General features: G+C 46.5%; 2 protein-coding genes across 4 annotated transcripts; one reads left to right on the forward strand and one right to left on the reverse strand.

Moving 5' to 3' along the window:
• Positions 1 to 700: 700 nt before the first annotated feature.
• LOC120818944 (myosin-binding protein C, fast-type) lies at positions 701 to 16766 on the forward strand. Of its 3 annotated transcripts, XM_040175861.2 has the most exons (30): positions 735 to 803; positions 4309 to 4329; positions 5319 to 5339; positions 5904 to 5924; positions 8806 to 8874; positions 9003 to 9151; positions 9245 to 9362; positions 9463 to 9511; positions 9738 to 9797; positions 9876 to 10039; positions 10185 to 10317; positions 10752 to 10876; positions 10971 to 11076; positions 11198 to 11361; positions 11617 to 11782; positions 11885 to 11991; positions 12090 to 12119; positions 12212 to 12354; positions 13124 to 13283; positions 13378 to 13482; positions 13579 to 13767; positions 13882 to 14016; positions 14106 to 14273; positions 14370 to 14458; positions 14773 to 14968; positions 15112 to 15251; positions 15372 to 15531; positions 15651 to 15787; positions 15894 to 16080; positions 16167 to 16766. In XM_040175861.2, the coding sequence occupies exons 1-30, from the start codon at positions 782 to 784 to the stop codon at positions 16190 to 16192; spliced, it is 3360 nt and encodes a 1119-aa protein (XP_040031795.2). In that variant the 5' UTR covers positions 735 to 781; the 3' UTR covers positions 16193 to 16766. The 3 variants fall into 3 exon arrangements, with proteins under 3 accessions (XP_040031796.2, XP_040031797.2, XP_040031795.2); XM_040175862.2 differs by lacking the exon at positions 5904 to 5924 and having other exon boundaries at positions 701 to 803; XM_040175863.2 differs by lacking the exons at positions 5319 to 5339; positions 5904 to 5924 and having other exon boundaries at positions 710 to 803.
• On the reverse strand, positions 16283 to 22744 carry LOC120818946 (testicular acid phosphatase homolog). The gene is made up of 11 exons (XM_078103707.1): positions 22609 to 22744; positions 22329 to 22458; positions 21420 to 21515; positions 21105 to 21191; positions 20241 to 20396; positions 19995 to 20093; positions 18454 to 18549; positions 17904 to 18036; positions 17549 to 17631; positions 17343 to 17449; positions 16283 to 16949 (listed from the first exon to the last, which is right to left on the reverse strand). The coding sequence occupies exons 2-11, from the start codon at positions 22416 to 22418 to the stop codon at positions 16640 to 16642; spliced, it is 1257 nt and encodes a 418-aa protein (XP_077959833.1). The 5' UTR covers positions 22419 to 22458; positions 22609 to 22744; the 3' UTR covers positions 16283 to 16639.
• Positions 22745 to 23960: the final 1216 nt, after the last annotated feature.

Here is a 23960-nt window from a genome sequence, read left to right on the forward strand (position 1 = left end):
TTAGCTTAGCATTAAGATGGAAACAGCCAGCGTGAGAGCCCAGAAATTAAAGTAAAGAAAATCATTGGAGCGCTGAAAAAAGTTGAGGTCAGTACAATATTGATGTTTTTCACACCTGTTTTACAGATACAACATTTTTAGCCTTGCAAAAAAACCCTTTAAAAGGTTAAAGGTCAAAAGGTTAAAGGTTGAGAGGTGAAAACTCCTAAACTCAAAAAGAAAGTAGGGAAATATATTTAGATCAGACATTGAAAATCAAAAAAAGAGATTTTCTACTTAATTGCCAGTTATATTGTCAATATGAGACAATGATATATATTCGTCGTCTGCGTCTTCCTTTGCTCGTGTTCACTTCTAGCAGCACGTCGAGAGAAGCGCCCGGCGACATTTACCATTACGACACCACAAAACTACTCGCAAGCCCTCCTCCCAGTGTAGGACGTGAGAGGTGATGATCCAAACGTTGGCTCGTCTCATGTGTATTCTTCATTTCTGCAGCAAACGTTAGAGCCCAATTAACCCTCGTCATCAACACAAACGTGCACGGCCTCTTTCGCCGCTACAGCGCCGCTCCTGCTTCAACTTCTTCGGGGCGTCGTCAGTGCGTCCTGTGTTGGTCGCTCACAGCAGGGTGCGGGTGACTCGAGTGCCAAAGGAGAGAGGAGAGGAGGGTGTTTGGGGGAGAGGGGGGAGGGAAGAAGGAGGGGGGGGGGTAAATAAAAGGAATAAGCACCACAGGCTCTCAGTCTTGCAGCAGCAAAGAGGAGGCACAGGACTAACCATGCCTGAACCAGTCCCTGCAGGTATGCACGCGCTCTTTGTGAAGAGCATAACTCATTTAAATGACTTTTGACTCTCAGTGGGGATGTTGATGCTTGGATTTGTGTTGCATTGATACAATTGCTTGCAAATGTTCTACTTCTTGTGGGGATGTTTTATCGTTTTTGTATTGTATTGTGGTACGTATCTGAGATCAATTAATTATTCATTTTGTTTTCGTAAAAAAAGAAGAAGAATAAAACCATCTGATGCAAATACATATATTCATATCTGGTTTTGAAGAGCGGATTAGACACATCCATGAGCCTGCTGGCATGGCGAGAAACAAAATATGTCCTCAAAGCTCACTGGAAGGTGTTCGATTACATTTTCCAGACAGTTTCACAAAGCTCCTTCTCATCTGAGAGCAGAATTAATATTTTTGTCTCTATCCGAGGTATTATTTATTTAACATATATCAAAGACTATAAAAACTGTAGTAGACTCGAGTGATTTTCAAAGTAAAATTAGATCAAAAACAACAATTGGATATCTCAATAATAGATTCATTTACGTGTCTCTTCATGCGCCATTTAAACGTCTGGGCCTCCGATGAAGACGCACACTTCGCCCGTTTAGCTCCGTGTTGTTATCCGCCCATGAAGAATGTTTGAAAGGTCTCAGTTATGGCGCGATCAGCTGCTATGACATCATCCCTATGTCACTGATATCGGCCCAGAGACAGTTACATCATGACGAGGCTGCAGCAGGTACAGCAGGTGGGTCTCGATTCTCAGTTTCATGGCAGCTGCTATCGCTGACCAGGACTTTACACCTGTCAATACTCTTTATTAAAACAATATTCACAACGATAGATTGGCTTTTTTATGCTGAAAATCCAACATAACAGGTTATACTTACATACCTGACGCCTATAACTACGTTTTCCGATAAATGTCCTTTGCCAAATTGTATAAAAAGCAAACCTGGGAAAACAAACCAAAAGTCAGAATTGTGTTTCTTATTGCAATTAATGGTCCAATTACGTCTGTCTGTCGTCCCCAGTGGCACACGGATAAGTGTGTGTCACGGCACATGGGTATTTAACGGGGGTCGAGTTTTACAGGCCGAGATTGTGGGAAGAGTGTTGAGCCCGAACCCCCCCCCCCTCCCTCCTGGTCTAATTTCTAATGTGATTGGCTTAGCGGGACGCGTTAGCGCAGCGCTCCCAAATGGCGCGGTGGATTATTTGGTTGTTCTTTTTTCTGCATGTGTCCCCAGGCGAATGTTTTCTTCGTAGACGGAAGCTGGGCTTTTATTTTTATCCCAAGGGGACATTAGCGTGCGCTGCCTTTATTCTCCATATACAGGCACGCGGGTTAATCCGTGTAACGTGGATGCCATCCCACTTTCCTTACCGCGTGTCACCACCTCCCCCTGGCCTGTGATTCCCAGCCAAGCCAAATTGTGGGGGGGGGGGGGGGGGGGGTCGGATAACCGCCGAGTTTGATTTGAGCGGCTCCACAACTTTAAGTGTCTCACGATCACGTGAAACCAAAGCGGCAACATCTGTGCAACACCCGTAACTTACAGTCGAACGCGCCTTGTTGACCCATTCCGTGAATGATGTCATTGTTTACGCGCGAGAAGGTGGTCTGAGAAGCGGCCCAGTCCCGCCCTCCATCGACGGCTAAAAATACTCGGCGGCGAGCCACGACCTTTCCCTCTCTTTATTTATTAAAGAGTATTTATTTTTATTCTTTTAAGCTCACGGCGGATCGTGCGCCCGATCCAATTACAACCCTGTTTGCATTTCCTTGTCGGATAAATGGTTCCTTGTGGGAACCACTTCCACCCAGGAGGTTTCCTCGCGGCCATCGGGCCTAAAACTCGATCTCGTTGCGATGAACTCGGAGCACGCGGCAGATTTCCAGTCTTTGGGTGGAAGTCATGGTATCAGCCTCGGCCTCACATCCCGTTTGTCAAAGAGGATTTTCACCGGGAGTCAAAGACAGAAAATGTTTACTTTAATTTAGGCGCCTGATTCTAGAAAAATGCTTTAAATTTAAACAGAAACACTTGCAACTGAATTAAATTGTGTTGTTTTATCAAGTTGTGATTTTAAATACAAATGTGTTGTCTGATATGGTTCTTTCCATTAAACAGATCTCACAGTTAAACCCGTCACTGTCTTAATTTAAAACCGAGACAACTGCGAATGAAAGTACAACATCTGACACAACGAATACACAGAAATGTACATTTTAACCTTAGACAATGTTTATTATATCAGCTCAAATAAAAGCATGTACTATTTTCAAAAGCATACCTTGGAGCTCTAATCATGATATCAGTTTAAGCGATACGAATATAAGTTGAATTGGATGCAAATTATTCACAAGATTCAAAGCATGCAGGTTAGAGTTTGTTTGATTCATTCAATGTTCTGTGTTGCGCTCCAAAGCGATTAAAAACCCAAGCTGCACACTGTTTGATATAAACATATAAAGGATATGAAACTGTCTCATGACAGCCAGACGCTCTCGACTTTCAGACCCCCGCTTCCCTTTATTTATGTCCCGGTCGTTACGCACGCTGCGAAATCAAGCTGTCAGCGTGGATACGAGGACGTAAACAAAGTGAGGGGAGAACCACCTGAACTAAACCCCGAAAACCACTTATTATGGTTTCAAAGGCTTCTTCACACACGTGTTTGTAGCGTGTGACGATGGTACAGAAACGTAGTTTAGATACGCTAACAAATGAAATAAAGTAAAGTAAAGCATCAAACACAGAGATGAAGAGAGACCAGATGTGTGTGTGTGAGGAAGGACACATTAATATGTGCATTAGGACCAAACAGTAATTATGTCCTTTCTAACAGCTAAGCGAATATATACTGTACATTCCTCACAGCTGTTTAAGGCGAACCTTATGCCACCAGCAGAGTTAAGTGAGGTTACTATTCAAGGAAACGGTGTTCAACTTGAAAGAACGTGGCACGACTTCAGGGAGGTCATGAGACACCGGCCCTGGCCTTTAGCTGCCACTGAAGTTGCCCCTGGGGGGGGGAGGAGGGGGGGGGGGAGATACCTGAGGAGTTGGGTGTAGCATATGCATCTATTTCCGTTGAGAATTTCATTTTACCAGATTTAGTCCTCAACAATCCCACCAACAGCCTTCTGCACTCCAATCGAAGCGAGCGTTTGTCTTCCTCTAAAGGAACGGCCGACGCGCGAAGAAATGATGCTTCAATTGCTGAAATCTAGGTCAAGATATCCTTTTAAAGACTTGTGCCAGAGGCCATGCGGCTTAACAGAGACTTCAAGGTGGCCATCTCACAGAGCGCTTCCTCCCAACCGCCTGTTTTACACTTACGGAGCTTCAGATGTGCTCGAAAGATTTTTGAAATCACAGCATCATCTGATGCTGTGAAGTTCCAGACAGGCATCCAGTTATTTGTCATATGGATAAAGTTGCGATGCAGCAACGTTAAACGTGTACAAATACCATTTCTAACCATCTCCGTATTCTGTTTCTAATCCCCAGATACGCCGGAGGAGGGGCAGGGTGAGTCAGCTGCTCCGCCGCATTTGCCCACTGACCTTTAGTGCGGCCACCACATACCGACTCCATTATGGCTCTCGCATTCTCACTTTTGCTCACATATCACGTCGCAAGGGTGCAACTCCCAGGGTGCACCATTCGTCGGCGAACTTTGAATTCAACTCATGCAAGCCGGCACACGTCTCTTGTTTTTCCCGTTTTACCCTCGAGGCCCCGAGAATCTATTGTGCTGTGGAGAGCGTCGGGTCACCGAGGCGGTTAGCTGACTTCGAAATGATGCAACAGCACAGGCGGTAACCACGGCTACCGCGGTATTCATTTTGCTTCGATGTCTAACAGAAACCCGCTAATTTTAGCCGCAGAGGAGGCGGCTGAGGGGAAACAACCCCCTGCGTTTGTGACTTTGAGTGATGGCGCGCGTTGACGAGGTGTCGTCATGTGACCTGCGGTGGGTCTGAGTCGAGCGTTCTGCGCTGGAGCAAATCAGTCAGGGTGATTATCTGAGTGACACAGAACAAGTGGTTTTGCTTATCGATGATGAGTAGAACACTGAGACAAAATCTCATCACGCGAGACGGCACGAGGGGGGATTATATAACTGTTCTGCCGCTTTCGTTCAGCGGCGATTTTTTGTAGTTGTTTAGCATGTTGCACTTGTTGCTGGGTGGATCTTAATTCACTAACTAACTGAACAACGTGATGCATTTTCTGCATCTGTGAGCAACGACCTTTGGGTCACATTTAGTTGTGAGCAGAGACAGTTACGTGAGCGATACAACTGGGTCTGTTGACTTGTGTTGTTGTTGAGTTCATCCAAAGATCCTCCAGTTTATAATTACTTATAACCGTGGTTTGCATTTGCCCAGCTGAACTGCAGCCGGAGGCGTCTCCTCGTGTCACGGAATAATGCATTTTTCCATTAGATCCTCAGCCTCAGCCCGCTTAATTATGACAGGAGCTGGTTAATAATTAAAGACATTCATTTTCTTTAGATGCACCGCCCACAGATGGAGGTAAGAAAGAATCCGTCCATATAATACATCCTATGTATTCACGTATAAGTGCATACATGTACCGTCAGTGTGAGAATTACACAACCTGCATGACTTGTATTTTTACACTTAAAAGGATTTCTTTTTTGACTCGGTTGGTTTTAAACACCAGAAAATGGATTCGTGAACAATTCATATGCAAAAAATGATGATTTGGATCATCATTGGACTAATATATACATATACTCTATAGTAAGTCCCATGTGCTGTGTGTGAACTTGGTTTCTTGGTTTAGTTTTCCACTATTTAAACATGGTCATTTCTGTTTTGTTGTATTTCCAGCTACGCTATAAAAGCAAATGTTGCATTTTTAGTTTTTCTACTGTAAGTCTGTATGTGTCATATCAACAAGTGCACTTGTTGCATGCAGTAACACTAAATGTCTCGAGAGGAGGAGCACACCTTTCGTCCAACGTGCACGGTGCTTCTGTTTTTCTTTCGTTTATTGGTTGCCGTTGCAACTGTACATCATCTGCAACAAGCACTTGCGTCCTACAGTTCAGTTTGCTTCCTTGTCCGCAACAGATTCAGAAGCTGAGTGGGATGGTAAGGAAAGAGTGACGTTTACGGTGACGTGTCTTTTGATCATTTTACTTTTGACTCCCCCACCAAAAGTACGTTTGATTGTTTTATGTTTGTGTGTCATTTTTCTATTATGTGCAAGACGTCACATAATATGCGAGTGTTAGCTGGTAGTCTTATTATTTGAAATATTTTTGACTACTTCAATTTGGACTGAAATTACGGGATGAAAGCTATTGCCGCAAAAACCTTCTTCTAATTGTTGACTGACTGTTGCCCGAAAGATCAACAAGAAAAAAAAAGCGTCTCTCTTTGGTAGGAGTTCGTCCCAGAGCTGCTAGTGAGACCCTACGCCGTCAAACGTCCTTTAATGTAATTCAGAATGGGTGAGCGCTGCTCATCCCATTCCGTCTGGAGACCTTGATACCAGCTTTCTCTGTCCTTCGTCCCTCTGGCAATTCCGGCAATGAGAGTGGAAACACAGCTGTGGTTTATGGGCATCGCTTGTTGCGGGAACAACGGCAGCTGTTGCCGCGAACACACCAAGTGTCATCTGATTAGATGACACTTTTATTAACGTTACGCCGCACTAGAAAGCCACGAGGCAGCGCTCAAGCGGTGAGGTCATCCAAGACGTGTGCGTCCATCGATGGCCTCCAGACTGCGCCACGGACACACGGACACAGCCGTGTTTTATCTGGTGGCCAAAGACTGAACCAACGGTTACAAACCGCGGCTTTAGACTTCCGCCGTCTGAAAAACGTCGATGCAACTTTGGGGCCTTTGAGGGGCCACAGCGTTGGAAGAGTTTATCTGGACTGACAACGTCCAGGGTTTTTTGGATGTGCCGAGACACCAGGGAGCTGAAGGCAGCCAGCTCAGATCCGGACTGATCTGTTGCAGGAGGGTGTCCTCGCAACCTCACTGCTCCCTTGGGGAAGTTGGGTGGTGGCTTGAAACTCACCCTAAAATGTGACCTGCTGAGCAGAGAGCGGTCGGGCAGACGGGGTGAGGTCGCCAAATGTCCAGTTTGGCTCCGGCCGTGGGTGTCATGTCCATAAATGTGCGCGGGGAGTCTCTGTGACGCTTCTGGGAAACTTCAGCTCGTCTTGGCATTTATGAGCGCACATCGCATCCGTCCGCCTTTCAAGGGACGTCCTTCACCGCAGGTCGGACTCTGTAGGCTCCTCCCACAGCGGAGGAGCGTTGGATTCCCGGGGGGAATGAGAGACATCGTGTTCCGCCGATGCAACAGACAGACCTCAACATAAGATGAGGCACATATGGTGGAAGGAAAAAGACAAGCATGTTGGCAGCGCATGATTGGAGGGAAACGGGGGCATGAAAACACAAACACCTTGTGCTTATCGCTATCATCCATGTGACTCCCACAATGGAAGCACGGCTCTTTTCTTTTGGGCAAGAAAGGTTTCTCAAAAATGCTAATTTGACACGGTGGGGAAATTTTAATTCAACATCTTAGCGGTTGGGTCGAGCGAACGCACGCACGGGCTTAATCCAAAGGCAGCTGCTGAAGGAAGTTGGGAGGGAAACGTGAGGAGATCATTCTTTGGTTAAATCCACCTGCCAGGACATACATATCCAATTTTAGCCGAGGGAGCAGGCTTATACAAAGACTAAGACTTTGAGCAAAATTTGTGCATAATCATGAGGTGTATAGTATGTGTGTGTGTGTGCGTGTGTGTGGGGGGGGGGTTATCATCACTTGACCAACTGTTTTGGGGCATTAGTGTAGAGTTTGTCCAGAGTGGTATCAGCCTGAGGGTATCTGCAGAGGGAAATGCTCACCAACTTTAATGCAAAATATTATATTTCTCACACGTCGATGCCCGAAACAAACAAAAGTAATACTTAGTCAGTATTGCAGCGTTGCAATTTCAGTTCAAAAGAAGTAGTCATAGTGATTTCAGTTTGGTGATTAAAAAGTGCAGTAATCAACACATTTGATTACTTTCTCTTTTGATGGATAACAGTCACGATCTTGATCCTGTTTTGGTTTGTTTTTCCCCTTGTTGTGTATTAATGTAATAATTATACAGAATAATCATTCTGTAAATGCTGTTTACTTGCCTCAAGAGTTTAGACAGACTTATGGCATAGTATAACTGCAAAATGTTATACTTCCATATGTTACATAGAGATGTTTGTTTTTCCCAGCTGAAGCAAACCCTGCAGAGGAGGGTAAGGTTGAGCTGGAGGAACAGTGCAGGAATGTGACCATCTACTGCATGCACACGTGATGCTATGAAATGCAGTTGCATGCATCCTATGTTTTGTCAATTATTAGTCAAATATCTTTGCAAAGGAAGACGTTGACTGAATGGATTTGTTAGGGCAAAGAATGTACAGAAGGATTTTTTAGCATCAGAAACTAAAAAAGGGAAGCCAGACACTGGAAGATATTCACTCAGCACAGTAAATGTTCATCACTTCATTCTGGACCAAACACATTCATCCATGTGTCCATGTATCCATGTATCCGTGTTTTGCTGGTCAGGTGACTTTCATATGTGCATCATATGTCCAAAGGGAAATTTGTTTTAATTATTTTTCCACTGTACATACAGGATGCCATGGTAACGTATGATTTTGCACCATTTTTTTCACGTTACAAAATAAAGTACAGTAAAACATACGTACATCACAGGTGAAGGGGAGAGTGCTGTTGTTGTTTTTTCAGTGTGTAGTTTTAAATTTATTTTATTATTTTGGTGTGTTTGTGCTTCATACTCTTATGCTTTGTGTTTATTTGCGAATCACATTTTTTCCAAATGTTTTTTTTTTGTTGCCCTTTTGTTTGTTGTACAGTGAGAACGTTGCCAGTAACACTTAAGGGCTTTTCCCCCCACAGGAAGCAAGCTAATGTCTTTCCCCTTTTTTACAGAGTCCGGCTCCACGGAGCTCAGTGGGCTCTTCGTCGAGAAGCCCCCGCAAAGTTTAGTTGCCGTAACAGGTTAGAAACGCAAATCTACGATGAGACGAAAGCCTAGAGCAGTTAAAGGCATCGAATGAGATCAGGAAACAGTTGATATCCTGATGATGTACCGTTAGATGGTGTAAATTGCTGTTTGTGATCGGCAGGAATGGATTTGATCATCATAGCAAAGGTGGATTCCACCACCCTGACCAGAAAACCCACGATGAAATGGCTGAAGGGCAAGTGGCTGGACCTCGGCAGCAAGGCTGGAAAACACATGCAGTTCAAAGAAACTTACGACAGGAATACTAAGGTGCGTGTGCGTGTGTGTTGGACTCTGATTCCCTCGCTTCAGAAAAGAATAAGACCATAAGTAGTAATCATGCAATACCTCCCCCCACCCCAGATCTATACTTATGAAATGAAGATCATCAAAGCAGTAGCTGGAGATTCTGGGGGCTACAGGTGTGAGGTAACGGCGAAAGACAAGTGTGACAGCTGCACCTTCGAGATTGAGATTCAGGGTGAGTGAAGACGGACTCTCGGCTCTTTGCTGCGTGCAGATGTTTTATGTATTTGACCCTAAAACCCGAACGTGCGCGCTCTGCAATGTCTCTGTTACAGCTGCACAGCAGGAGGCGCAAGCAGACATCTTCTCTGCCTTCAAGAGAGCGTAAGGGCACCCGGGTTTGCGTGTCGTCCCGTCTCAGTGATTAATGTGAATTCACCCAATGCAAAGAGCATCGATTAGCTCATGGCATTTACAAGGCGTGTGTGTGTGCGTGCGACTGTGTTTTTCAGCACAGGTGGTCGATGACATTTTAGTAAGCAGGCGCGCCATGTCAGGTGGTACGCCTGGTCTCCCTTACACTGTGTGCCTTGTATCTCCGTACGCACAGGGATGCTGGAGAGGACGACGGAGATCTGGATTTCAGTGCTCTGCTGAAAGCCGCAAAGAAGTGAGTTTGGCGAAGATATCAAGCACGCGATGAAGTGGCCTCCTTCATTTTTACCACGTGAGCCTCTCTCTCGACTAGAAAAAAGGTAAAAGAGGAACCGCCGATCGACGTGTGGGAGCTGCTTAAGAGCGCCCACCCGAGCGAGTATGAGAAAATCGCCTTCGACCACGGCATCACGGACCTGAGGGGCATGTTGAAACGCCTGAAGAAGATGAAGGTCGTCGAGCCCAAGCACAGCGAGGGTCAGTCATGTTCAACCTCTGAGGGTGTGGAGATGTGAGGACGCCAGGAGAGCGAAACGGGCCTGAGGAAGTGGGAGAAATTAGGTCTTTCACCGACTGATGAGCTGCTGATTCTTCATTTATTCCATTCTGCCCACAACCGCAGCTTTCCTGAAGAGACTCGAATCCTGCTACTCGGTGGAAAAGGGCAAGAAGATCGTCCTGAGGTGTGAGGTGATGGACCCGGACGTGCAGGTCAAATGGTTGAAGAACGGCCAGGAGATCAAACCCTCAGCCAAGTACATCACACACACACACACACACACACACACACTAGTTATTGTTAGTCAATTTAAAACGCCTCTAGTGTCTTTTTTCACCACGCTAATATCCACGCTAGAAATTAGCTTAGTCAGGCCGTGTCAGTTTGTGTCACATTGCTTGAAGCTCAGACGGACTCTGCAGTGTTTAAAAGGTAAAGCTCTGATACGACGCTGCGGTCAAGAGGTTTTATTTTTAGGCGTTCACGAGAAGCCCCCCCGGGGGGGCAAAAGGATCAGCGCGTGGGATTTAGGGACATTAAGCGGTAAGGTTCCAAATCGCAACCCGCCGCGTTCCTCTCCCGTGGATCCTCCCTTTCCGAGAGGGCTCTTTTTTTTATTGTCAATATGACTACTTGAAAACATTTCTTCTCGTTTTAGGATTACGTTTAATCTGTCTGTCACTCTTCAAGGTACGTCATGGAGGCGGTCGGGAACGTCAGGACGCTCACCCTGAACAGGACGACCCTGGCTGACGACGCCGCGTACGAATGTGTGGTTGGAGAAGACAAGTGCTTCACAGAGGTCTTCGTCAAAGGTGAGGCACCTTTTCATTCGGCGGTAACAAATGTTGAGGTAATTCACTGATTCAATGACACCCCCCCCCCCTACCCCACCTGTGCTCCTCCCAGAGCCCCCCGTGACCATCACCAAGCTGATGGATGACTACCACGTGGTCGTTGGAGAGAGGGTGGAGTTTGAGATCGAGGTGTCGGAGGAGGGCGCCCACGTCATGTGGTCGGTACTCGTGGTCACCGCCGTTGATGGTTGTGGAAGCACGACCGTCTTTCTTTCACTCAGTCGTAGATTAGCAGTGACGTTTTTCCAAGAGGCGTGGTCATTTTCTGTTATTCTCCAGGTTCTTTGAGGATGTAGAGCTTCAAAAAGACTCCACCAACCATCGTATTAAGAAGGATGGGAAAAAGCACACGCTCATCATCCAGGAGGCTACCCTCGCTGATATCGGAATGTACCACGCTTGGACAAACGGGGGCCATACCAAAGGAGAGCTGGAGGTGGAAGGTACCAATGGAAACTATTCCATTCCAAGTGTTTTTGACTATATTTTACCTAAATTTGCCATATTGAGTGCTTGTTTTCTGACATTTAAAAGCAGTGCCGAGAATGCAGCTGAACTTAAGCGCAGGCCCGAGGGCCTGAAGCCTCTCTGTACAAACAAACAACTCATGGCAGTGGGTGTTGCAATCATGAACCGTACTCTCGCTAGTCCGCACGCGGCCTGAACTGTTCTCTTGTGGTTTCCAATGTCTCATTCAGAAAAACAACTGGAGGTGTTGCAGGATATTGCCGATCTGACAGTCAAGGCCACCGACCAGGCTTTGTTTAAGTGCGAGGTGTCGGACGATAAGGTCACAGGAAAGTGGTTCAAAGACGGAGTGGAGGTCCTGCCGAGCGAACGCATCAAGATGACTCACATCGGAAGGTATAAGGATGCACGAATGTATTCAAATGAATTTGTGTTATTTGACATAACTAAGGGTCGAACCCCGTCTTGCATTCTTGTCTTCTGTGTTGCTTGTTTCAGGTTTCACCGGCTGCTTATTGAAGACGTGAAGCCAGAAGATGCCGGAGACTACACGTTTGTTCCCGACGGGTACGCGCTGTCAATTTCTGCCAAACTCAACTTCTTAGGTGAGAAAGAAGAAATGATTATAGATGTGCGATCATCGATGCATTCATCATAAGCTCCTTATATTGAATTGTCTAATATCGTTTTTTTCTCAAAACAGAAATTAAGGTTGACTACGTGCCAAGACAAGGTAGGTAGCCTTTGCGTTGACTCATTTTAAACATATTTTAAGTCTCTTTTAACTTCATTTCTCAGACCCAATTTTTATTATCTATTCACCAGATCCTCCAAAGATCCACCTGGACACCACTGGAAACATGGTGTCACAAAACACCATCATTGTGGTGGCGGGAAACAAACTCCGCCTGGATGTTGAGATCACAGGAGAGCCAGCACCCACTGTTGTGTGGTCGAAAGGAGATAAAGTAAGTATGAGACAAGCAAAGGCTCCCCGTACGCTGCATCCCTAACTCACTGTACCTAACGCAGTAGCTGACCGTAACAGGTCAAGAAGAAAGTAACGTTTGGGAAGATCAGACCGACCTGTTTGTGCAGCCCGGCCTGATTCTGGGCTCCAAATCTTCTCTCTGTCACTGGGCTTTGGCGAACTGCGACCTCACCCGAAAACAAAACTCATGTTCTGTTGACATGCGGCCCGGGCCAATGGGAATGTTTGTGCCCACGGGCAGTTATAGGGGCACAGGGGCGCAGAAGAGACATCTCCGATGTACACAGTCACAGTGACTGTGTCCTAGAGAGACAACTCAATGCTCTGTGTTTTACCTCGTTGCTGCCCGAGTCTCCCCCTGCTCAACTCAAATGTCTCATGAATGCCCTTTTGATCGCTCAAATGACCCTGTGATTTGCCCCATAGTCACTGAACCCCGCTTTTAGCCTTTATTTACTTTTCACACCTCATCCCCCCTCCCCTCCCGTCCCCCTTTGCACAACCCCGGCTAGAAATGCAAAATGCACATTTTAGTGACAAGCAAACCCAAAATGCGTGAAATGTAAACGTCCCTCTTTAATTAACCCTGCTTAACCCAGACGTTGCTTCTCAAGACGAAAGTGCGTATTGCATCTTTCGCTCATCAATGTACACACTACACATGGTAGTGTGTACATTTGAAGCTTCATTTTAAGTTGAGCAAAGTTACGTCGTTTCCACTCGGCAATTCTCTTTCTTCTTATCAGGTAATTTCAGAGACTGAAGGACGCGTAAGGGTGGAGGCCAGGAAAGACCTGAGCTGCTTCGTCATAGAGGGGGCAGAGAGGGAAGACGAGGGCAACTACACCATTTGTGTTACCAACCCTGCTGGAGAGGACAAGGCCATGCTGTTTGTGAAGATCGTGGGTAAGTGTAGATCTCCTCGTCAACCGCTAGTCACTTGCGTGCTTTCAAATAATTGAAATGTATTTCAAACGTTAAATCTGTCGTCTTATTTTAGACGTGCCCGACCCCCCCGAGAACGTGAGATGCCTCTCGGTGGGAGAGGACTGCGCCAGCATGATGTGGGACCCTCCTGTATTTGATGGCGGTGCGCCACTCAAAGGTGAAGGTTACATTCTGGCTCGATCGTCCCCTATCTAGATCGCTACTAGTGTTTCTGTGGGTTCTTACATTTTTATTCTATCTTCATCTCCATCAGGTTACCTCATGGAGCGGAAGAAGAAGGGCTCCTCCAGATGGACGAAGCTCAACTTTGATGTGTATGAATCAAATTCATACGAGGCGAAGAGGATGATTGAAGGTGTCATGTATGAGATGAGGGTGTTTGCCATCAACAGCATTGGTATGTCTCAGCCGAGCCTCACCTCCAAGCCCTTCATGCCCATCGGTAGGTGTTGCAGCCCTCTTTCCTGGGTCCTTCCTCAGCTACCTCCCCCTGTGCAGCCCTTAACTTCTGTCAACCCAATGATCATCTCGGGTCTCTTTTCCCTGTCACCCTCAGCCCCGACTAGCGAGCCCATACGTCTGACGGTGCACGATGTGACGGACAGCACGTGCACCCTGAAGTGGCTCGCCCCGGAGAAGATCGGCGCTGGAGGCATGGATGGCTACGTCATTGAATACTGCAAAGAAGGAGGTGATGAAACCAATCCGAGCATACTGAGAGAACAAGATTTAAATCCCAGTAACTGCAATTTACTGCATGTAATCTCTCTGTTATTTCAGACACTGAGTGGGTGGTGGCGAACCAGGAACTTTGTGAAAGGCAGGGATATGTGGTGCGTGGCCTCCCCGTGGGGGAGAAGATCAACTTTAGGGTGAAAGCAGTCAACATCGCCGGACAAAGTCCTCCAGCTGTGCTGTCGCAGCCGGTCACCATCCGTGAGATCATGGGTGAGTCAGTCGGGATCACGACCCAATGAGCACCTCGCGTTGAGTTACAGCATTTTCAGAGGCAAGCGGTTCATGCTACAACGTTCTTGGCTTCAGAGTATCCTAAGATCCGCCTCCCTCGCGAGCTGAGAACAAAGTACATCAGGAGAGTAGGAGAAAAAATCAACCTGACCATCCCGTTCCAGGTTTGAAATCATTTTTAATATTTTGCATTACATAGGTTTTACTACACAGATTTTCATATTCCTTTTCTTCATTCCACCACATTGATCAGTGTTGTAGTCATTCATTGCTAAATTGGGGTCATAACCTTAAAATAAGACTTCCCTTTTTAGGAGCCAGCTTACTTCAAATCTTCCTGTAAATCCGTAGCTTATAACATGTCAGCTAATATAACCACATGATCAAGATTTTATTTTTCATTCAATAATTTTGCATCATTTAGGAGGTGTAAGTAATAATTTCCAAACAAACAATACGTCACTTCTGTGTCTTGAAGGGTAAGCCGCGTCCGGTCGCAATCTGGTACAAAGACGGTGAACCCATTGACCCCAAGATGGTCAACGTCCGCAACTCCAACGTGGACAGCATCCTCTTCATCCGCGAAGCAGAGAGAGCGCACTCGGGGACGTATGAGCTGGTGCTGCAGATCGAGAACATGGAAGACAGAGCCTCCATCGTCCTCAGGATTGTGGGTAAGGTTGTCGTTTCTCCTTCATCTGTCCGGGCGGGAACTATTCCTTTAAGACGTTCTTTATTGGCATAAAATCGCTCCTTGGATTATGTCAAATTAATCACAACTGAAATTAAATGAACACCTGATATGTATTCCATTCAGATAAACCCGGACCTCCTATGAAGCTGAGGGTGACAGACGTCTGGGGCTTCAATGCGGCTCTGGAGTGGGCGCCCCCAAAGGATGACGGCAACTGTGACATTACTGGATACACCATCCAGAAAGCGGACATGAAGACTAAGGTGAGGCCACGTTCCAGACCTTCAGTGGGGCCTGCAGCTTCACTGCAATGCTGCGCTTATCACCCTCTCCTCGTTCTACGTGCTCAATTTGCGGTTCAACCTTTTCCTCTCTCCCTTCAGGAATGGTTCACCGTTTATGATCACAACAGACGGACGAACTGCACAGCTTCAGATCTGGTCATGGGCAACGAATACATGTTCCGAGCCTTCAGCGAAAACCTCTGCGGCCTGAGCGAGGAGGCGTGCCTTAGCAAGAACACGGCTGTCATCGCCAAGACAGGTGTGTGCGCGCGTGTCGGTGTATGTACAGTGCACTGTGTCTTTGTGGCATGGACTGCATTAAACTAGCGTTGAGGTTGGGTTGACCACGTTTGCTTGTCCTCCCATCCTTCTCCATAGACCTGGAGCACAAAAGAAGCCCGTACAAGGAGAAAGAGATTACCTGCGTGCCCAAGTTTACTCAGCCCCTGGTTGATCGGTCCGTGGTGGCCGGTTACAGCACCGCCATCAGCTGCGCCGTGAAAGGGTTCCCCAAGGTAAACACGCGTGTTAAAATAGCCTGTGGAGGGTGAGTGACAGCGTGAGTCACAGCACGAGGCTGAGGAGGCCATGTGTTTGCTCATTTGACTTTGTTTCTCTTAGCCTAAGATTGTTTGGATGAAGAACAAGATGATCATCGGTGAGGATCCCAAGTACTTGATGCGGAACTACCAGGGAGTTCTGACCCTCAACATTCGCAAGCCGGGCACCTTCGACGGAGGCAAATACTCCTGCATGGCTGTCAATGAGCTGGGCAAGGACGAGGTGGAGTGCAAGGTGGACGTCCGAAGTAAGAGCAGAGGGGAGGAGAGGGACGATGGAGGAGGGGGAGCCTTTGTAATATGAATGCCGATGTTCTGTCCTGTCATCCCACAGTTGCCACGGATCCAGAGAAGAAGTGAGAAACCGAACAGCAAGGAATGTGAAATCATATGAGCCAAACAGTGAATGCACACTGTCAAGCGTGGATCTAATAAAATGTAGTAATGCCTGCTATAAATAATTGTTTATTTTGAATATGTTTATGTATATTGCTTTAGTCATTCACACATTATTCATAGAAGAAAATCTCCACAGACAGCCAATCAGGATCTGAAATTTTAAATACATGGCACATTGTTAGTACTAGCATTTTTCTGTGTTTTGCGCAGTCGTCTGCACTACACCTCCCTGGAGTAGTGCACTCTCCTCTTGTGGATTGTCACTCCTATACTGAACAACAGCGCCACTACCAGGAGCCCAACAGCCACTGCAAGAGCTGTGATGACACCTGTGGGAGACAACAATCCCGTTAAAGTGTGTGTGTGTGTGTGTGTGCTTCTGGAACATTTGGTGATGATATTTTTAAATCACGCAGTGTGTGATGAAAATCCCCCACACCGGTCTAGAAGGTAAATACAGGGATGGTCATATTGCACTGGGGGATTACCAGGCCACAAATGTTTGTTTGAAAATAAAATAAATTCTACTTCTTCACCTGTGCTTGACAATCTGGTCCTGAACCCACACTCAGCCTCCCAGTCCTCTGCCACCACGTCCCGCACCAGCTCAGTGAACGTGGCCAACGGGCAGGGGTTCAACCCGTTGCATCCCGCCACTTGGTTGGGGTAAGGGTCACGCAGGGAGTCGTTGCGGTAGTACAGCTCCAGAGAATAGGAACTGGGGGATAAACACAACTGCATGACACGCACGTGTGGTATTCGTTACAATAATCCTAGCGAGCTGGGTGTCATCAGGATATGAGTGGATATGGGGATCATTAGTCGTCAAGGGAGAGAATGTAGAAGAGCAGGGGACCGAGTAACAGACCATGGGGGACGCCTGGCGAGACAGGCCTGTGCCAATGACACGGAGGGTGGGCGATGGAGTCGGTGATGGTTTTTGTCATGTGCTAATATGGATTAACATATTCCCATCAGATGGAAAAGCAACAGCATGAACGCACTTGGTTAGGTGTGGCTAAAAAGTGGGATGCAATTGCTCAAACTATAAATGGCCATCTGACCTAGATAGGGTATTTAAATATGCAGAGGGGAGGTGGGACGTCATTACCCATCATACTCCTGGTAGAACTCAAAGAGTTGACAGGCAGCATAAGGAGGAAGAAGGCCGTTGTACACGTCCAGCGCGGCCTGGAGGGTGATGAGTGTAGAGTCGTGCTGGAACGAGAAACATCGAGGAGGAGATACGACATGTGCAACCAGCGGTTTACACAATAGATCATGAATGTGTGTATGCGCCCCAAACGTTGAACTTACAGCTGAATACATAATGAATTTGAGAGTGCTCCCTTGCTCTACAGCCTTGGAGAAATTCCTCAGAATGGCATTCAGCAGCACCCCTGGTAAATTAACACAAGAGTCAACAGGGCAAATACATTTTCCCACCAACACAATTGTTTTGACCTTACTGAGCACCATGTCATAGCGCCGTAATCATCTTTGCCCCATTAGCTCATATGTGCGTACGTGCTTTTGGGCGGCCCGGCTCAGCTCTCTCGGAGGCATAAACAAAGCCTCAGCCAGCAGTCACAACATCAGATACACAATGTTTTTTTTTTTGTTTACTCTGATTTCCACTTGGTATGAACTCCTTCACGATGGGAACCCTCACCTCCCGAGAGCCGAGCCTTCTCTTTGCGCTTGTGACTGAGGATGCTGTACATGACCTCAAATGATGCAATTTTCTTCAGGGTGTCCAGAACGTCTTGGGTGGCCCAGCGGGGGAGAGTCAAGTTATGGATCCGCTGCAACAGAAGAGCATCCGTCACAACACATCACGCTGATAATCACATTACACAACACTTGAATCCCGACAAAAGGGTTGGGAATGGCTGACGTTCAACGTTTCTATTATCCCGCCTATTTTTAGCGCCGGTCTGAAGATAACAGATGCTCATTTTCTAAGTGTGAATGAGCATATTTAGCCCAGACTCCACCCATCTCATTACGCTTTAATTATCGTTTCAATGTGTTGTCCTATTCGTGTCTTACTGTAGACATAAAAATGATTCCTGCTCGCTGCAGAAGAAAACCGGTCCCTTCTCCTTCCCCTCTTTCTGTTTCACTATGACTGCTCTGCAGCTGGCAAATTGCAAACTGGAAAACACAGGGGAGTGTAAATGTGTTCAAGTGCCTGTTTAGGTGTGCAACAACGAGTATACCTGACAGGTAAGAGTGTCGTAGACCCGCCACATTTTTTTGCCAACCAGTTTGGAGACGGGGTAGCCAGTGTGGTTGGAAAGTCTCTCCACAAAGTACTGCAACGTGATGGAAAGGAGAGAACACATTAAAGCAGACGCTTTTATCCAAAGCGACTTACATTACCCTTTAAACACATTTTGCCGAGGGAGCAATTAGGGGTTAGGTGTCTTGCTCAGGGACACTTCGACTTGAGACACAGGGCAGCCGGGACTTGAACCACCAACCTTGCAGTTCCCAGCACACCCTCCCTACCTCTAGCGCCACGACGACCCTCACTTAAGCAAACTGCAGGAAAAATCACACATTATACAATTCGCCTGTTGAAGTTGGGAAGAATAGTCTAACAGAACTACGTTTTATACAGTTTGATAGTTTAATCGAGTGATTCCAAACATTGGGGGCGGAGGCCTTCAAAGGGTAACAACGCAAATCTTGCAGGTTACGAGGTGTTTCATGTTTTTTACAATACATTTGAGAAAGGCGCTCAAAATACACCATGTAATACAAGGGGTCATGAAGTCAAAAGCGCTGCAATTCAACACAATTGAACACTAGATTCTTCTGTATACACTTAACATTTCAATTTGTGATGCAGCATTTCTTTTTTTCTAGGTGGCACAAACATATGGAGGACAACAATTAACAATGTTTACCCTTGAAATATTGTGGGTTATAGGTGTAAAGTATAAAATTAAGTTTTATCAAGTTAAAGATAAGTAGCTCAAAATTTCACTAAAGCACAACGTCCAACTCTTCACTGACGGTTTATTCAATGTTGTTGCAGATGTTACAGAACAGAATTGCAGAAACTAGGTGCTTAATTGAATGAATTTGTGTAGTTTATTGATTCAACGTCGTTCCCTTCAGCCTTTGGTCATATAAAAACGCTACCACATCCGTCACTGCATCCAACCTGCAGGTACTTTGCCTCCAGCAGAGGGTGTGAAAATTCCTCACCCCATCCTGATCTCAAACAGCAACCTAATAGGCAGCACATGGGACACTGTTTAATTAAACCCTCTTATTGTAATTCTTAATCTAATTCAATCCGAGCGTTAATTAGGATCTCTGAGAATGTGAGAGAAATTGCAGTGTGCAGCTTTGTTCGAGGCACTGGAGTCACCGTGCCTGAGAAAAGTCCCCGAGAGGACATGATGTCTGCAGCATAACTGTCACGTCCACTGGAGGTGCTGATAATGTTGGCACCAGCAACTGTGAACTATATATGTCACTTTCTTGCACAAACGTGCACTTCACAGCGCTCGATGATTTGCGAAAGCGAGGCCAGAGAATGAGCAGAAGAGAAGCGACTGACGTGGGGAGAGCTGCTATTCACTTCACTTGTGGTCACCACGGTCTGACCATTAACAAACAAACACGTTTCTACTGGTTAACAAAGCACATGAATCATGGGAAAGTGATGTTTAACACGAGCTGAGCTGTGAACGGACACTAAAAACGAGTTACAGCGCATCCCGTCTCCTCCTATCGTTTGTCCTACCTGGTGAGCCCCGAGGAACCTCTGGTAGTGCTCGCTCTCAAAGGTCTCCGTCATCAGCGCTCTGAACCTGGGACAGTCTTTGCCCGGAGACTTCAGCAGCTTGAGAACAACAAACAGCCCAACATCAGTCAAAATAATGCACATTCACCGCAGCTGCTGCTGTCTTCTGGGCGCAATTACTCAATTACAGTGAGTGAAGCACGGCGGCGACCTGAAAGTGAACGCGCACGCGGCTCGGAGGCCCACCTTGTCCTGGGCCCTGGGGACGGTGTGCACCGGGACGGGCCTCCACGGTAACTGGGGCACGATGGGAGGCGGGCGTCTGGTCGGGGGGAGCATCCCGGCGAGGCACGCCTGGGCGCTCATCAGAGTGCGGTCGTAGTCGGTGCTCCTCACGTAAAGCTGTTGGAGGCGCGAAGGGAACTGGCCGTTGAAATGGATCCATATGTGGTTCTTTTTCAATTACAACAATCGGGCTCACGTTTTAAAAAATAGAAACCAAACTGCAGCGAGAAACTCCGAGGGATTGCACGTGGAAACCGCAGCCTCGCGTACTTATTTATTCAATAAAGATGCGAAAAGAATCGCACCCGGCAGTGCAGCAGTGAATCTTGAGTCAAGCGTAAGTCAACCGAGGTATTCCCTCGACGCGTGAGGGGAGGGGGGCGTCGGGGGGGGTCGGAGGAGATGCAAACGGATGAGAGATGTGGGGTGGGGGAGGGGGGGGGAGAAAGATCCGTCCTACTGTGATCTCTCCTGACAACAGGCTTCGCACATCTACGTCTCTCTGTCGCCCTTTGTCAGGTTTTTGCACGCAGTAAATCACGCTGATGAGGTTGGACGTTCCTGTGATGCCGAGAATGCAAATTATAACAGCGCGGGGAAAAGGTACAGTTTAAGTTGACGAACACCTGACAAATCGGCAGTGACAGGTACTGAGATGAGCTGTTATCTTTGGGATAGTTGCTTGTTATATTTAAGAGATGGAGAAGACTGGATTCAAGGACCGGGAGGGGAGAAGATCCTCAGAATGAAAGTATGCTGACGGGCCTTCGAAGGCCGTAGCAGAGATGTGACCGAAATGACCTGCGCTCGTTGGGGTGTTCTTACCTCTTTGTTGCTGTAGTTCTCGCTGAGAAGGTTGCCGTAGCGCCTCTTTAGGAACATGCCCAGCTCAAACTGTTGTTTCATGCCCAGCTGAAAGGAACATCGGCACCGACGTTAACGTCTGTCGAATCGAACCGCTTGGGCTGATTTGAGATCAGATTCGATTGATCTGAGAATTGAAAATTCGATTTTTTTGTCCCGACTGTGACACCGAAGTGTTCTTTGCTCAGGAGCCGACTTTCTTGTCAAATAACGTATGAAGCTTCATTTGCGTTTAGATGATGGACTTGAAACCCTGAAACACACAAGAGCCGGTACCTCAGTCAGCTGTCCGAAGCCTTGAGCCCACACGTCCTCCCCGTGAGGGTCCCTGGGGTACGACTCCACGGGCGACCGGTCACCGTGCCGGAATACCTTCAAAGTCACAACGGGAGATGTTACGGTGCACTCGAGGAGGAGGAGATTAACGGGGAGAAGAGTCAGCAGAAGCAACCTGGGATCTCGGGTTTTGGAAAACAGGAGAGTCACTCTGGTGACACGAAAGGAGCGACGTGACACTACAGGTGGATTAAAGTGGTTGGTGGGAACATGTGAGTCACTCTCAGTGGCGGCAGCGTCATGTGCACATCAACAACAATTTGGAGGTAAAACCACCAAGTCAAGTCAGCAAAGCTGGGCTTTTCTTTTGGGGATAAATGTTAGTTTTAAAAACTCGCTGCCCTTCCAACAGGATAAAAGCACATAAACGGGACAAATTAAGATGGAACAAAAAACTATTATACGTAAATACATAAAAATTGTAATTTGTGAACAAAAACGTACACATTTCAAGATCATTATTAGATTAACGAGACAGTTAAGATCAACTAAACTTAATCTTTGGCTTTAGAAACTAAATAATAAATAGCAACTGTTAAGCTACAGTGTAAGTGTGTAGATATCTGACAAACGCATTAGTGTAATATGGTCACATCATAACTCCTAAACCCTAATTAAACCCTTAAAATGTGCAAAGTTTAGGAGCGACGCGGTTGTGTGTCGGGGTGAGTTTAGCCTAAAAGTTATCCTTTGAATTTGTATAAATATAAACGCTCACTGAGCAGAAGATGTGACCAGAGACAAAGTGCCGTGTGATGCAGGAGAAAGACTTGATGATGTTGAAATGCTGTAAGTTAGCAAACGTCCTCCTCGTGCACACAGGAAGAGAACGAAGCTGAAGAGACTCACTGCCACCACGAACTTCAGCATCCTGCCCTCAGCCAGGCAGACGCCACACAGGAGGAGGAAAGCGCACAAACTTCTCCGGAACTTCCACATCTTTCTCACTCGTCGATCTCTACTTCCTTCACAGAGGCCCCTTGTTTGACGGTGAAAAAGGTCACAGCAGCAAAATACAATGAACATAAAAAATATATATATATGTAATATAATATAACTGCTACATGTCAACTCCGTTTGAACAGTCGTGGAGATTTAACAGATCACACCAAAGAACACGTGCACTCACCTCAGCAACGCTGTTCACACATGTTGCTGTTTGGATAGAAGCGGTCACAGGCAGAGGAGGACTGCTGCGCATCCCGAATCGGTGTCCGGACCCGGATTGACATGGAGTGGCTGTTCCAGTAACAGGAGGAGTGCTTTTGTAGCCCTCCTACCTGACCCCCCCCCGTCTCTCTCTCTCTCTCCCTCCCTCTGTCTCTCTCTCCAGTCCAAATCCTTTGGCAGACATATTTGAGTCATCTTTTGAACTTCAGGTTACATATTCAGCTCTTAGATGCGGATAAATCTCCTTCAAAGCCCCTTATTCTGAAGGACACTCAGTAACAATATGAGAAGAAAAAAAATGGGTTAAACTAAAGACGTGTCCACCTGGCTTCCTGAGTTGTGCTTCTCGAGCATAAGCACACACGCGCACACACACACACACACACTTCCACGCTGGCTCTGGGCCACAAACACTCATTATAACTTGCTATGTCATCTGCTGTGGGTTTGGCCTCAAAATTACAGGCCCCGAGTGTTTTCCCTGACTCGACACACATGTAAGTATCTGTTAGTATCAAAGCAGCTTTGTGGGACACAATGGGATTAGTGAGTGTGAAGATTTAGAGCCATAAATCTTATTTGATAAGTGTAAGATATGATCTATTGTGCTAAGTGATACGGAGTACAATATTCACAGGGGTGACCTGTCAGTGTAACATTAAATTAAGGCTGAATTGACATTGATTTTGAGTAAAAGAGGACAGATTGTCACCCACAGAGAAGAAATACCAGAATGTAAATCCTAATTACATAACTATGTCTGAGGATGTTGGATGTTTTTCTTCTGCCAGATTATTCCTCCGTGACATCGTCATCCTAAAACGACACGTGTTCAAACCTCACCGCTGGACTTGTTTCTTCATCACATCAGACGTTTGGCATCGAGTCATTGAAGGGAATCGTTCAGATACGAAAAAATAAAAAGTACCACCATATAATTATTACCCATTTATTGACAATTTAAATCTTCACCAGAAAATATGGTCTTTTTGGGGGGGATTTGTTTACAATAACAAAAGAATATCCCAGGCCTTGTGCTTTAAGAAATTCAGCTGAATGAAAGCAGCCGGAAGTTAAAATAACCACGTTAAGAACACGCACTTCAAAGTGTATTCAAGGAGAAATCCACAGTTAACTTTCCACCACTGTGCAGATCTCTGTCGGCCATCTGTTGTGCTCTGTCTCTTCGTATCAGTGCGCACGGTACTGCTCACACCGTCGACAGCAAACACACACAAACACAAAGCCCACACATATGGTACTAAAACTGGTGCACGGGGGCTTTATGAAACCAGACGCATGCACGTAAGG

The sequence above is a fragment of the Gasterosteus aculeatus genome, chromosome 5 (genome assembly GCF_964276395.1).
Source record: "Gasterosteus aculeatus chromosome 5, fGasAcu3.hap1.1, whole genome shotgun sequence".
Taxonomy (NCBI): domain Eukaryota; kingdom Metazoa; phylum Chordata; class Actinopteri; order Perciformes; family Gasterosteidae; genus Gasterosteus; species Gasterosteus aculeatus.